Here is a 14783-nt window from a genome sequence, read left to right as displayed (position 1 = left end):
TCTGTGGAAGTGACCATATTAGAAGACACCTGAATGAGGAGTATTTTCTGCTCCAAAGAAAACCACATGCACACCATGTATGCATTCCCAGCTCCTGTAACTGCTGTATTTCCACATTTTTCCCCAAATTAGTGGGAACTCTTCAAGTGGCTACTCAAATTAATATGATCATTAATGAGAGAAAGAGTTACCTTGAAATTTTCTTCAGTTAAGCCTTCATTGGTTTTAGAAGTTCTTATCATTGCTGCAACATATCTTTTTACAAGATTTCTAATCACTTCCTGAAATAAGAAACACGAATGATTCAAGTCCTCGCTCTGAGCAAATTCCATTCTTATTGTATTTCTGAGCTCTTACTGACAGTGGTTCTCCCTATTTTGTTCTCTTAAAATGAATTGAAAGTCACCATTAGCAATACTAATACTTTTTTTAATCTTGAAAGCTATTAAGTATTTTGCACTTTTCTAATTGTAAAAATTATTCAGCAAAATATTCTTGAATATCTTAAATATCTTCAAGATATTTAAATTCCTTCACTACAGTTCTTAATCTCAGATGCCAAAAGTTTAAGGTTACCAGTCTCACGTATACTGCATAGCTAAGCTTGCCATTTTAAGGTAGTTCATTAAATAGTGGAAAGATGGTACATCATCAGCAAATAGCCTGAAGAATAGCCAGGACTCCACAGGGCAGTGTTAACCCCCAGCTGCCTCGGTCTTCTCTGGTGGTGGATTTAAGAACTCCTTGCAAAGCTACTGTGGCATCCACTGACAGTACTGGAAGTACCGATTCACCCCTCGGGTGACTTTTCTAGAAGCTCTCACTCCTCAGTGTTAACCTGAGGATGTCTGCTACAGTCCAGATCTCTGTAGAATGAAATCCATTTTGCTTTGTGTTTGTGTACCTCCTTGCTGGCTTGACATAAACAGATTGTTGTTTAAGGCTTCTATGTTTATCTGGCACACACAGCAGCTGATCTCTGTATACAAAAAACACTATCCTAAACCTTTCCTTCATTTTCCCTGTTCCAGAAACTGTGATAAGTCTGAGTACGACCAAGCATTAAGATGTTCTCTGCACCAAGGCTTTACTGAGAGGTGTTTAAGAAATCCCTGTACCTGTGAGCTGTAAAGCCAGGGAGCACGAAATGTACATTACCAAAAGTGATCATTTTAAACATCAGCTCCAGATGCAAATACTCTTTAGAAAACAGATGTCTTAAAGATGAATTGTGTGGTTTTTGACAGTACAGCCTGATGTACTGCCTAACATTCAGGAGACTTTTTTTTTGTTATTCCAGCATGCTGGCATAATGATTGCATTGAGTTCAGGTACTGAAAATGGTGTTTTTCATAGTTTCATCCTTTTGTAGGTTGAATTTAATGAACTCTTGATAATGAGCAGGCTGAGAAGGTACAGAAACAGCAGAATTGAACACAGGAACAATTCCTCCTTCCTAAGCTGCCCTGAACAGAAGGAAATCTCAACCACTGTTTGATGTTGGATTAGGGATGCCTTGCAAAAAAGAGTAAAAGAGGAGCAACTTGAGAGGTCGTGTGTAAAAGTGCTTTTGAAACAGATATAATCAGGATGACATGGCAGCATGATCCCTCTGAAGTCACTGCTGATGCAGCCTTTGACTTCAGCAATTGTGACACTTGGTAACTTTTCTGCTACTTTACAGCAGGTGGAAGAGTTAGGAGTGATTTACTAAGCCATCTCACTTCTACTGAGGAAATGCTTTAATCCATAAGCAAAATCCTCTCAGAGTTCCTACACTTGTATATATTCCAGAAGAAAACAAGAAGTGAGATACTAGAAAATAAGCAGGAAGAAGAAAAAGCAAATGAAAATTTGAGCTGCTGGAGAGCTTACCTGGTAATGTTGATTCTGGATGAGGTTATCAGCATGGCGCTCCTGGAAAGAGAAAGGCACAGGCATGTTACCCATGTCATCCTACTTCTAATGATGGCTTTTGGCAAGTTACGATCCAGCAGCAACCTTCTACACCAGTGCACCAGTGACCCTGGTGACCTCGAACATGCAAAAACGCTCCCAAAAACTGAAGGTTAAAACCATGCAGCTTCTTACTGTGAATGTTTTGAGGTTTTCATGTCTCTTCTGTTCATCGTCAGAGTCATTGCCCGGGCACAACTGATTGTGAATCCACTTGCAGAGGTACCAGAAAGACTTGGGACTTGGGATGATGTTAAAGGGAGGAGGCAGGGTGGCCCCTTCGTCAAAGTAACTCATCCAGAGCTTTGTCCGTGCAAACTTCCACTCGATGTCTGCATGGTCCTGTGGGAGGGAGGAGAAAAGAGCATCAACAGTTTGCTCCAGTAAAGCCTGCCTGAAATACCAGTGGCTAAGGAGGTGACATAAACAAGAAAGGAACTCTTTGGCTTCAGCAAAGCAGTATCACTTCTTCAATCTCCTTGCTGGGAGTGTACTTCATAGTGCAGAACACAGCTGAGTAGAAAAACACCATCCACTCAAATGTAACGATAGCAATATTCAGCAAAAAGGTTTGCTAAGCTAAAGCTTAGCTTCATCCTTTAGAGTTAACACTTATTGGCTTACCAGTAAACGAAGCAGGGATACTGTTTTTATTTTGCTTTTTGCAAGTGTTTGTATTATCACAAACTGTTGTTTTTCATGTCAAAAGCCAATGAATTCTCACACTTTTCCCTGGAAGAATACATTTCATAGTTTTTGTTGATTTTTTTTTATAGCATCTATTAATTCAGCACTTGTATATAAACAAGTGGTAACATTTTACTGCATGCCATGTTTTAAATCTCACCTCTGCAATATCACTACACCAAACTGGAGACAGCTTACTGATTTTTTTTTTTTTATTTATGCTATCACCACAACACTGTACCCGCTTGCTTTGCTCTAGTGCTTTTCATCCCAATGAAGTAAAGGTGGAAAGTTACTTGTATCATTTTACAGCTACAGAGATGCGTTCATACCATCACCAAAAGAGAATTGCAGAGTGTGCAAGATATCGACCTTCCAAACTGCAAAATGGTGATCCCTGAATTGAGGGCTGCTGCCTGCCCAGGCTCTACAGATGGCAAATACCTCAAAACTATGCAAGTGTAGAACAGGGAGTTAAATATGTCTGAACATCATGCCCCAGAAATTACTACACTGGCATCCTGGCTATGCTCCCATGCTCTGACATGGCTAAAATATGCTCACAATTCAACAGTGAGGTGCAACTCAACTCTATTTTAATAGCACTCTCAAATTATGTGCAGCTCTTGATTTAGAAGAACTGCCTTGGTGGCTGAGGAGCACATTAGTCTCTGCAGATGGTGTGAATCAGCTCAAAATACAAGGGCCTGAGCTGCATCTCCCCCTGGACATGCTCACTGTGAGGCAAAGGGGAAAATCCAGCAGTGACTGCATGTGAAGAGGCTGCAGACAGTTGGTGCACTGATAGATTGAATCTCTGAAGTACTCTGTAGGGAAATATCCAGATCATGCCTGGCAGCATGAGGTGTGTTGGGTTACTCAGCCATGTTTTAAGGAACTACAGACACCTGGAAACACTGACAGCAGTATCTGTATAGTTCAGGTTAATACAGTGAGAGCACAAGGCTGTTACTTAGAGACACATATTCCAAGTTTGTTAATGCAGAAACATAAAAGTCCTACTGGAGAATCAGAAGGGAGATGCTCATTTGGCTAGACAGCCACCCTAGAAATCCATCCCTTCTACAACTGCCCATCATAGCTGTCTGCAGCCAGTGCTGGGGCAGGATCAGGTATGCTGACATTCTCCACCTGTACTTCTTCACAGTCTTAGTCGCAGAGCACAATATACCCTCATTTAAAAGACAGACCCCTGTACTGTACTCCAGGTGTCTTTGCAATTTCTCTTCCTTTCTTTTACTGCTGTTAATTCCCCTGGGGTTTACAAACTCAGCCTCAGTTACCTTGATGTTTTGAGAACCTGAGCAAATCAGCTGAGAACTGCTGGCAGCAGTTCTGAGTTGGAAATATGTAGAAGAGAGATACTTCGGTTTTACTGGGTTGTTTTTTGGTGGCAGGAAACCAGGCAGGAAGCCACCATTTTCTTGGTTAGAGCTCTCTTAAGTGCTACAAGTAGCGAATCTGCATGTGAAACAGCAGCTTTGTGAACTCACTTCCCTGTGACGAATGCCAGCAGCACCATGCTTCAGCAATCACCTGATAGCCAGCCCAGGCCTGACCACCACATGCAAAGCTCCACAGCTATGGACAGCCTGAAGGCTCCTGCAGGGCCATAGCAGATCATGTAATGTTTTCATACGACAACTTTTGTAACTTTTATTATAAACTAAAGAAACATCTGTTAGCTTTACAAGCATGACCTTGTTGCATTAGGAATTTAAATCCAAGTTTGGAATTCTCTGTCCTCTTTTCAGGCTGCTGTTGTGTTGCTCTTGCCCTTGCTCTTGTCACCATTTCCTTTCAAGTTCTGCAGCTGAAATGAGCAGTACACTCTGCTTCTAAGAGAGCTGAGCCCTCACACTCAGAGTGCAGGAACTTAAAGAAACAACACTTGGTTTCTCTCTGAGAAAGAAAAAGTGTCACTTACAATCACAATGCAGATGCGTCATGCTGGCCACATAATCCTCTTGCAAATCTCTGCCATTTGAAGTGAAAATTAATCTCCCCTAAAGATTTCCCTGTGGGATTACTGGAGCCATCTTACTGCAGCAGTTGTGAAGATTCTTTAATTCAGTCAAAGTGATGAATTCACAGATGTGCCAGATTTTAAATAATTACCTGCTACACTGATTACACAGGATAATTCAAGCATTAATCTCCATCTTCATCGCTGTATAGAAAGTCTGTTGTTTACGTTTTGTAATTATTATTATTATTATTTTTTTTTTTTTTTAAACACAGATCACTACTGCCACCTCCTTACTGGGCCATATGGTTTAGATCATGCATTGCCAAATAACTTCCTGGTTTTTTTTTTTTTTTGGAAAGTACTGCCCCAGCCAGCACAGCCACAGTGCTGGGAGGCTCTCTCCTAGAAGCAGGGAAACATGAAGGTTGGAAAAGACCTCTAACATCATCTATAGTCCAACTGTCCACCTACCACTAATACTGCCCTCTGAACCATGTCTCAAAGTATATCTCCACAGTTCTTCAACTCTCCCAGGGATGGTGACTCCACCACCTCCCTGGGCAGTCTGTGCCAGTGTCTGACCACTCTTCTAGAGAAGTTTTTCCTAATACCCAACCCCCTAATCTCCCCAGCACATGTTGAGGCCATTCCCTCTCTTGCTATTGCTAGGATGAGAGGACACTTTCATCCTCGTGTCAGATGGCTGCTGCTACCTCTCCACCTGGGTTCCTCAGCTTGTTCTTGGTTTTAGTGTCTAGGCTCCCTGGTGGCTGAAAAGCTGAAGGAAAATACTGTCACTTGTAACTTAGCACAAGCCTGTTGACAAACACAGGAGCCCAATCTCACGGCTCTTGAAGCAGCATCCCTGAAAGCTCTATGATGAATCTGAGTTTCCATCAGCTCAGGGCTGTGTAATGCTATAATATGGTAGAGGGTACAGAGATAATAGCAGGGTGGATAAGTCTTTAGCTACAGCAAAGAAGAAGCAAGCCCAAATACAGCAACCACAGATAAAAATAAAAGAAAATCAGCTACTTATCTTCAAAAGACCTCAGGTAGGCAGGGAGCTCTCTGCATCTCCCCCTGCAAACCCTTAAATGAGGTATGGAAAGGGGTTGATCCTGGCTCTACCCCTTCCAATCACTCAAGTACATTGCATGCACCTGAGCTCCCCTGGGTTGGCCCTGCCTTTCTACCAGGTGCTCAATCACTGCTTCAGGCTGTGACTTAGCATTTCCACTACAGGCTGCAATGGGTTCTGACAGCTCTGTGCTTGCTGATGCTGCACCCCTGCTCAGCTTGCATGAGGCTGGTGTATGGCTGTGGTACAACCATTCAGTGAGAGCAGCACAGGGATGACAGTGAAGTTGGGCATTCAGACAATCTGATACCTTCAGACTTTTCCACAATCACAAGACAAGCAGCTGCTTCAGCTCTTTTGTGCTACGAAGTGTTGCACGAGGGCTTATCTCTTTACTCAACAGGAAGAAAGAAGTGTGTTCCTCCCCACACCCCTTTGCACAGAATAATGCATAAAGATGTTTGGCATCTTTCTAGCTGGCACAAAAAAGGCTGTGTATGCCTTTCTTGTACTTTATTACACAACAGTCAGTGGGCTAAGCTGGAAATCAGGCTGCTGCCTGTCAGATGCAGATATAGATGGCTGTGATAATGCCCCCAGGACCAGGCTGTCTGGCGGTGGCTGTGCACCGCAGAAGCAGGGCAGCATGTTCTGCAGGGAAGGCTGGCAGCAGCCAGCAGGACGTCTGCATGGACAGCTCTGCTGCTATCCCAGGAGGTGCAAAAAAGGTCAGGAAGGGCCCGAGCTGTATTACTTTCCTCCAGGGAAGAAGGAGGAGATGCATCACCCACTTTTAAAGGAGGTCACAGACATGTCTTATTTGCAGCCTGGTGAGTAAGGGGGGGCTCATTCCCTCAGAGGCACAGGAATGTCAAAGGTGCTTTTTGTTGTATCATCAGCTGAGCTGCTAAGAGTAGGAGAAAGTCATTAAACTGTATTTAGTATATTTCTATCTCCTTTGACTCTTTATTGCTCTTTGCAGGATAAATCCAGAGCAGTGACAGCACAGAAAACCCATCAATAATGGCTTTCAAGCAGGCTAGCACAAAAAATATGCCCTTGTGTGTCTTGAACAGAAAGCAGTATAGAAAGAGGGCCAGGAGAAAGTTAATCTTTGCACAGCCTGACACAGACAACTTTTCTGCAGTTTCAAGACTGTTAATTTATATGTAATATATGTTGTGCAAACTGCTAATAACATCAGCAGAGATTGGGGGCTTAATGACAAGCTCAGAGAAGCAAGCAGCAAAAATCCAAGCAGGCTGTTTGAGCTGGTGCTGAATATTTTTCAAAGAGAAATATTTCGTACAAAGGAAAAAGCCATCTATGAGCAAAATCTGGGACCTACAAAGGCAATTAATGCATAGGTAGTTCAGCTGCAGCTGACAACAAATGACTTTGCTTTCAAAGCTGGGGATGACATACTGAAGGATAAGAACTTAATGGGATCAATCACAAAAATAATACAAGAAAAATTACCAAAGGAGGACAATCTAGCATTAGAAAAAGCAATTAGAACAGTCAGGGAATGAGGCAGACATAGGAGAGATGAAAGCACTGTCTGGCGTGAATCGCGCCATGCCAGGCAGAGCATCCAGGCCTTGGACAGCAGCGGGCAATGCCAGGAGCACGGCCAGGGGGATGGCTCTGCAGAGACATGGAGCAGCACACACAGGGTGGAGGAATACCCAGGGTGAGGAAGAGCATGTCTGGAAAGCACAGAGCGCACAGCATGCAGCGTGGCAAGCAGAAGGGATGGTGATGGCATTGGAAGGGAGTGCTGCTCGTCAGCTGCAGCACAGAAAAGCTTTTTCATAAAGTATATGCAGGTCTTCAGAAATATGCATAAATACTGACACTGAGGTACAAGAAAAGTGAATTCCTGGGGCAGGATACAGGTAAAGGCTTGATTTCAGCAAAGTACAGGAGGCAGTAAGGGCTCAGAGATTGAGCCTTTAAAACTTGAACGCCTGATAAAAACCAGCTGTGGTGCAGCCCATAGAACAACATGCTAACAAAAGGAGCTGTGAAAAGATTTTGTTTTGAGGTTTCCAATGTCCTCCAAGATCACTTCAAACAGACCAAGGAGATGGCCAGTGTCAGCAAGACATGCAGCACAGTAATTGCTTCATGTCACAAGATGGATAAAGGACACCATCTTTGGAGCACAACCAAACAAGATGGAAAAATATAGAAGAGGAATTGTCACTGGTTGCAATGGAGAAGAAAACCACTCATGGCTTCTGAAGACACAAGGTCACGTGAAGAGCATGGGAATTCTCTGCTGGGACACCCCTGCAGCACTATACTGTGCACACGATAGTCCATCCAGATGTGAGCACTCCGGGAGAACCTGGCAGGGGAGCAGCGTGGTATGTCTTTCAGTGTCCAGTGGACCCAGCTGTGCCAAAAGTGTGCCTTCATACGCACAGGAATAAAGCAGCTGACATATCAAGACAATATGATCCCCCAAGAAAATGAGACGTAGCAGTGAAACAGAAAGGGAGAAGGGAGGTGGGAAAGGTGCAAGAGACAACAGCACCCCTGCCTGGCATGACTGTTTGATGCTTCACCTGCATCCCTGCCCAGACATCATTCACCCTGCCAGCAGGAGGGGACTGCAGCCCCTCAGCAGCACTCAGCTGTGTGCTGCACTGCACAGCCCCAGTAATGTCCACTGCCATGGGCTGGTGGCAGCAGGGCAACTGTGCTGGTGCTGCAACACAGGAGGAAGCCTGGTAGCTCAAATGCCCACAGGAATGGTAGTCTTCATGCTTTAAATTGTGTTACAGAAAATCAAATGTAAGTTATCATCACCATCTTCACAGGGACTCCTGCATTAGGAGCTATCAAATCTTTTCCAAGGACTTAGCATATAAATCTGACTGCACCTCAGTATTAGCCGCCTGCTTTCTCAAGCACATATTCTTTCTGGGGAAGGTTAAGTCTGATGGGTTCCAGTTAATTTCCATGAAGTCCTTTTGGGAATTTTTTCTCTTTGTGCTTGGGTATTGCCCCAGATATGCTCTGGGCCTGTTGGGCAGTAAGAAGAACCAGTGACGTTTCTGTTGTGATGGCCATGTCTTCCCCAAAATGCACCTCTGTACTGATTTCCCCAGCTCTAGGGAATCAGTTTGTTTGTACTTGGAAAATGCATGCTTGAGCATCTCTATTTATATATTCCATGTGCAGAATATATTCATAATTAAAACTTTTATTATAGCTTGCAGTGTACCACATTCCACAATGTATTTAGGTTTTCATCAATTACCTTTCATCTCCCACCAGCACACTGGATGGAAACAATGATAGCTAATGAGAAGGCCAGGGAATAGTGTATTGGAGAGAACACAGAGAACTGTGCTGGTTTTAGTGCAGTTAAATTATTTGAATCGACTCTTTTCTGTTCAGTCATATTCTGACAAAGTTCAGCTTTTATATTAATAGTCAAATAGAGAAGTGTGAAGGTCATGTAGACAAATAGTTCTCTAAGAACCTTGGCAAGAAGAAACAATGAGAGAGGTATCAGTAAGGCTTTGTTCTTCCTACCATCCACTCTCTCCCTTATCACTGCTGATAAGGACATCCTTTCAAGCTGGAAGTCGGAGAGATAAGGAGTATCTGCGCTGATAATGGTAACTACCTCCAGCCAGGTCAAAATCAAGTAATTCACACATGCCTGTGGAGAAATGGTGGGCTGAAAAACTGTATCTAACCTGTAGTACTTGAGCACTGATGACCATGTTAATATACCATGGCAAAAATGAACTGAGAAAGACTCAGTTCTGCTCACACTATTTCCAGAATATCACATTTATTTTTTCTGCATAGCAGATCAACCTGGGATTTGAGTCTTCAAAGGAAGAAGCAATACCCTGAATTTTATTGCTAGACTGGTGAGAGGCAGATATAAAGGAGAATCACGTACTTCTCTCTGACTGGTTTTTTTCTTTCCTACAAGAGCAAGTGGTCCCAAGAAACAAAATCCCAGTTCGGATCCACTTGGGATTCTCAGATCCCAGAATCCAGTCTGTGCTGTCACAAGAGTGTGCTTTCACCTGGGAAATGTGGTGTCAGCTACTCTCACAGGCATTTAAAGCACCAGTGGCTTATTTTATGTGTTTTTTAGATTGAGCCATTTGTAATTCTTAGATCTGAGCTCTGATTATGATTTTACACAAAAATATAGCTGATGTTCTTTGCCACCAACTCCTGTGCCATAGAAATATTAGGAGAATATCTGGTCTCATCCAGCTAACCAGAAAAGGCAGTGACAACAGAACATTCATTACTGATCTGACCACATGACTCTTTTCACGTGCTGCAGGAATGTCCCTGAATCAAAGCCCTAAGCCTCAGTATCTCTTTAGGCTTAACAACCTCTTTATACACATACATCTGCAGCTTTAGATTCCATCTACCAAAAAGAATAGTATAAGTGTTCCCAAACTTTCAGAGTTAATAAAACCATCTATTCGGGTACCCAATGCTTTTCTATTTTTTTGCTTTTTTAACTAGCCATGAACTGCCTATCTTCAGCAGGAGTGGAGACGGACTGAGTTAGTGAGTCTGTAGAGGTCATAGCACTAGTGGGAGAAGCAGCTGCTGACACCTCCAGATATCAGCATCCATAGGTGCTTAAACAGAGTGCATGAGCTTAACTGCCAAAAATTGAAAAATTGCTCAAAAAAGAAAAACCAGAGCTAAGTATTCAGATTGTTTAAATATATCCTTGAGGCAAAAGAAAGGGAACCATTATAAATGTATGAGATCATTCAAATCCCTTAACTGAATATTGAGCCAAGTACACAGCACTGATGTAAGAGATGAAGGCCCTGTTTCTCCCAAAGATCCTGGGAGCAGGGTCTGCAGCCATGGGGACACCAGAGAACACTGCGGCTCCACAGGCACAGAACTGCAGACAAGAACCTCCAGCACAGCACCCAGGTTAACAGCCATCTTCCCATTTAATTGGATGGAACTGTCAGCATCCTGTTTCACTTGTGTAATTAGCATCATCTTATTCACTATATTTCAGTGTGCTGAGGAGTAAATCCATGAAGCACTGGAATCCAAAAAGGCACGTTTCAGAGGACTAGGTATAGCTGCTCCCATTGCTTATCATCAGGTGAGAGTTCTTAGAGGATAAATTCCTTTTATTTTTGACTGCTTTTCCCTCAAAAATATTTCTCCTGTATCTTTCAGTTCATCTTTTTTCCTCTGCTTTCCTAAAAAAAAAAAAAAATCCCCTTGATGCAGAAGCAGAAGATAATGCTAATTGAGCTTGTCAGCTCTAAATAAAAGATGGGATAATGCAGGGGGCTGCAACCTATGTGGTTCCATCTGGATACTTCAACTTCTATCATGTAGCAAGAGCAAACCTTGCTGTGCTGCTTCACACGTAATGGGTAGAGAATTATTGACCTGTCATGTGGGGCACTGGTGTGTTAACTACAGCAGAGGAAACAAAAGCTACCCACACAAATGCCAGCAAATTCCCTATAATATCTTAGATCAACCAGGGTTCACCAGCACATTGGAAGCTCTTCTTGTTCTTTACTTAATTGTAATGTTTCCACTGCTCTGAATAAGCTCCAGACTGGTGTGGCCTCTCTGGCACATGGGGTCAGATGAAGATGATGATTAAAAACAACAGAAAGCATTCACTTTTCAGTCCTGCTGATAACACATGTACGAGCGGGGCCTTGCGGGATGATTGGGCCTAGGATGGAAAATCTGCTTGGTCTTGTTTTAACAGCGGAAGAAAGATGCTGCACATGAAGTCAGAGCACATGGAGTACTTCCATTTAGAGGCTCTGCAAACACCAGATGAATATTAACAACTTGACTCAAGTCCATGGGTTATATGTAATTAGGCCAAAGCCAGCAAAAAGACAAACAGTTCTACACCTTCAAATGAATCCTTCAGCTTGCTAACAAAAAGCAATTAAGCTGCCTGCCAGTCTACAGTGAGGCTCCAGCGCTGATTTCACACTCAGGCCTCTTGCTGCATGGCAGTACCACAGCACATCGTTGCTGCAGTGCATTTCCCTTCACTTTCAAACAGGAATCTAGTGGGAGTCCTCCACAACCCTTACAAATTCTAGAGGCTGCACCCAGCGTGGGGAGTCAGTCCTGCTCCTCAGAAGAGGTGCTGCAGCCACAAGGAGGGAAGTGGAAAGCTGACTGTCTGGATGTCACAGAGAAACTGTAAGTTCAGGAGAGTTAGTGATTTCACTATTACTGATGATAAAGATGGTGAAGGGCCTGGAGCATCTCCTCTATGAAGAAAGGCTAAGTGAACTGGGTCTGTTTAGCCTTGAGAAAAGACGACTGAGAGGGGACCTGATCCAGGTTTATAAATATCTGAGGTGTGGCGGCCATAGCGGTGAGGCCAGTCTCTTTTCAGTGGTACGTGGAGACAGGACAAGGGGAAACGGACATAAGCTGCAGCATAGGAAGTTTTGCACGAATGTGCATAAGAACTTCTTCACGGTGAGGTGACGGAGCACTGGAACAGGCTGCCCAGGGAGGTTGTGGAGTCTCCTTCTCTGGAGATATTCAATTCTCGCCTGGACGCCTACCTGTGCGACCTGGTGTAGGGAACCTGCTTTGGCAGGGGGGTTGGTCTCGATGATCTCTAGAGGTCCCTTCCAACCCCTACAGTTCTGTGATTCTGTGATTCTGTGATGATATGAGTGAGTTTCGAGAGCACAGTGAGAGGTGTGGATGAGTACAGCTACACTGCAGATTCAAGAAAAGATATGAGCACATTACCACACCTAAAGCACAGGGCTGTACATCAGGTGTGAGGAGCAGCATGTGAAGGGGTGGCTCAGGCACCTGACGGCCATAAAACTGGGGAACAGATAGCGGTACTTCATTCAGCTTGCCAACCATAGGAGAGGCATTTAACTCGCTCTTTCTAGAGTCCAGTTGTTTTGTTACTCCATAAAAAGCTCCAAGAGATATTAATCCCAGCTCATACAACAAGAGCATAATTTCATTTCCTGCTGTAAGACAGAGTTCAAAAACAAACACATCTCAATTTTGACTAAGAAATTTAAATTACTGGTTCTGAAACAGAGCTTACAAGACAAATACACCCCGATGCTTAACACAGCTTGAATATTAGTCTGGGCTTTCGAGCTGGCCTTACCTCTACAGTGGGACAATCTACCACCCCACATCCTGCCGCGTGCAGAGACTGTCCAGCTGTGTATTTTAAACTAAGTTTTGGGATTTGTAGAATTTTTTCTTAGCCAAAACACAAGAGAAAATTAAATGTACAGAAGTAAGACTTTCATTTTCATGCACAGCAGTAATATTTAAGGACGATTTTTCCCAGATCTGCTTTGGTGTGATGCTACTTCTGAGGCATTAAGCATCTCTGTTCTTTCTTGAAACTTCTGGAAGCTGCAAGGGCATGCATCTCTCCTAAATACGTCAGTGGGATGCTTACTGCTGCAGTGCTGTTGTGTTCCACTTACTGCTCTAATCCGCCTGGAATGCAGATCACAGCCCTATCCTCCAGAATGAATCTTAGTTCCCGTTCTTCCATCAAACTTGTCCCCATTGTTCCTGTGGCTGTGCAGTCAGAAATGTTGGTACAGTTCCAGTGAGTAATTCTTGTGTGACTTCCCAGAATCTCATGGATCCATAGGGAATATGCTTTCAAAAAATACATATAGATTAAATCCGGGCAAGATGCACCTGTACCATTCTACATCAGAAAGGCCAAAATACCCCTGTGCCCTAAGACCACAGGAGATGTGCATGCTTGGGTGTCAGCAACACCCAGAGTCACATTATTCTGTAAACATTACAAACTAGCAGGAGGATTCTACAACTTAAGAGACAGCAATTTTATGAGAAACAGTCTATCATATAAAATCTCCTCATTATCCACTCTGTTACTGCATGCTACTCATGAGTGATGGAGCCACCTGGCTTCTCCCAGATAAGTCCCATTGTCCTTCCTCTTATCATCATGACATATTTCTCTTGCATTCATCAGATGATGGTATTTCTGTCACATCTGGAAAGGTATTCTGATGAGAGACCCAGCAGTTCATGACATCCACTCGCATTCTGTGCTGCTTGCATAGAAAATTCTGATCCTTACAAAGTGAAACAGCCCACAGTGCATGGACATCTCATTGTGCATGTAGATTTTGTTTACTTTTCAGTGAAATATAATGTCTCCTGTAATCCACTACTGACAATGATTTGGCAAAAGCAAAAAACATGGTGTATGAAAAAAAGTCAGTATTGAAATTGTGTTAGGGTATCCCTAGAAGTTTATTGAAGTCTGAAATAGCTTAGAAAAAAAAAAATTAAAAAAAAAAAAAAGATGGTGGAACAATTCTTCCTCCTGTGAGTCAGGAATCCCTCCAAACTCTGTGGATGTCTTCTCTTTGCTTTCCTTGCTCTGCCTTGCCTAGATTCCCAGCGATGTCACGCTGTGTGCATATAGCTCTTAACAAACTCCCAAGCCCTACCTCTTGTACTGGGCAGGCATGATAAAGAGCAGGAAAAGAACAGCCCAGATTCTACTTCCTCTAACTTCACAGCAGAAATTCATGTATATATGAGACAATGGAGAAAAGCAAAACTGAACAAAAGCTGCTGTGAAGTGATTGACAGACTTATCTCTGGGAGAAAGAATGCTCACACAGCAGCAGTGTCACTGGACCATTAACAAGTGCAATTAATTGACGTGTCCTGACCACTCCAGTGTAGGTAAATGAACAAGCAACGATGCATTCTCATTCCTGATGATGAGCTTATTTTCTTTCTCTGCAGTCCTGCACGGGGCAGCAGCTTTTCTCCTGATGTATTTTAGGAGACCTTCACCCCACTCTAAGGATGATGTGTCCCTTCTCCTCCTCTCTCCCTGGAATGCCGTCACTCTGTGCATTCAGTGTGATATAAATATCAGGAGGAGGAAACGCCCTGTTCAGCAACCCGCCCAACTGTGATTCAGAAAGAGGTAGAGCTGACTACAGGAGGTTAAAAAATGACCTACAGTTGCAAAGCTCACCATTTATTAACGATTCATTTTTCTTC

General features: G+C 43.3%; 1 protein-coding gene across 1 annotated transcript in view; it reads right to left on the bottom strand.

The window, feature by feature from the left end:
* The window catches only part of TRPC5 (transient receptor potential cation channel subfamily C member 5), a 69466-nt gene that overhangs the window by 8123 nt on the left and 46560 nt on the right, over nucleotides 1-14783 (bottom strand). The window contains exons 7-9 of the mRNA XM_031554681.2: nucleotides 2092-2298; nucleotides 1876-1917; nucleotides 192-281 (exon numbers count right to left, since the gene is read on the bottom strand). Of these exons, the coding sequence (XP_031410541.1) occupies nucleotides 192-281; nucleotides 1876-1917; nucleotides 2092-2298 (339 nt within the window). The remainder of the gene's footprint in view (nucleotides 1-191; nucleotides 282-1875; nucleotides 1918-2091; nucleotides 2299-14783) is intronic.

Source organism: Meleagris gallopavo, chromosome 9 (genome assembly GCF_905368555.1).
Source record: "Meleagris gallopavo chromosome 9, MGAL_WU_HG_1.1, whole genome shotgun sequence".
NCBI lineage: Eukaryota > Metazoa > Chordata > Aves > Galliformes > Phasianidae > Meleagris > Meleagris gallopavo.
Note: the sequence above shows the minus strand (reverse complement) of the source record. Positions and strands in the feature narration are given on the sequence as shown.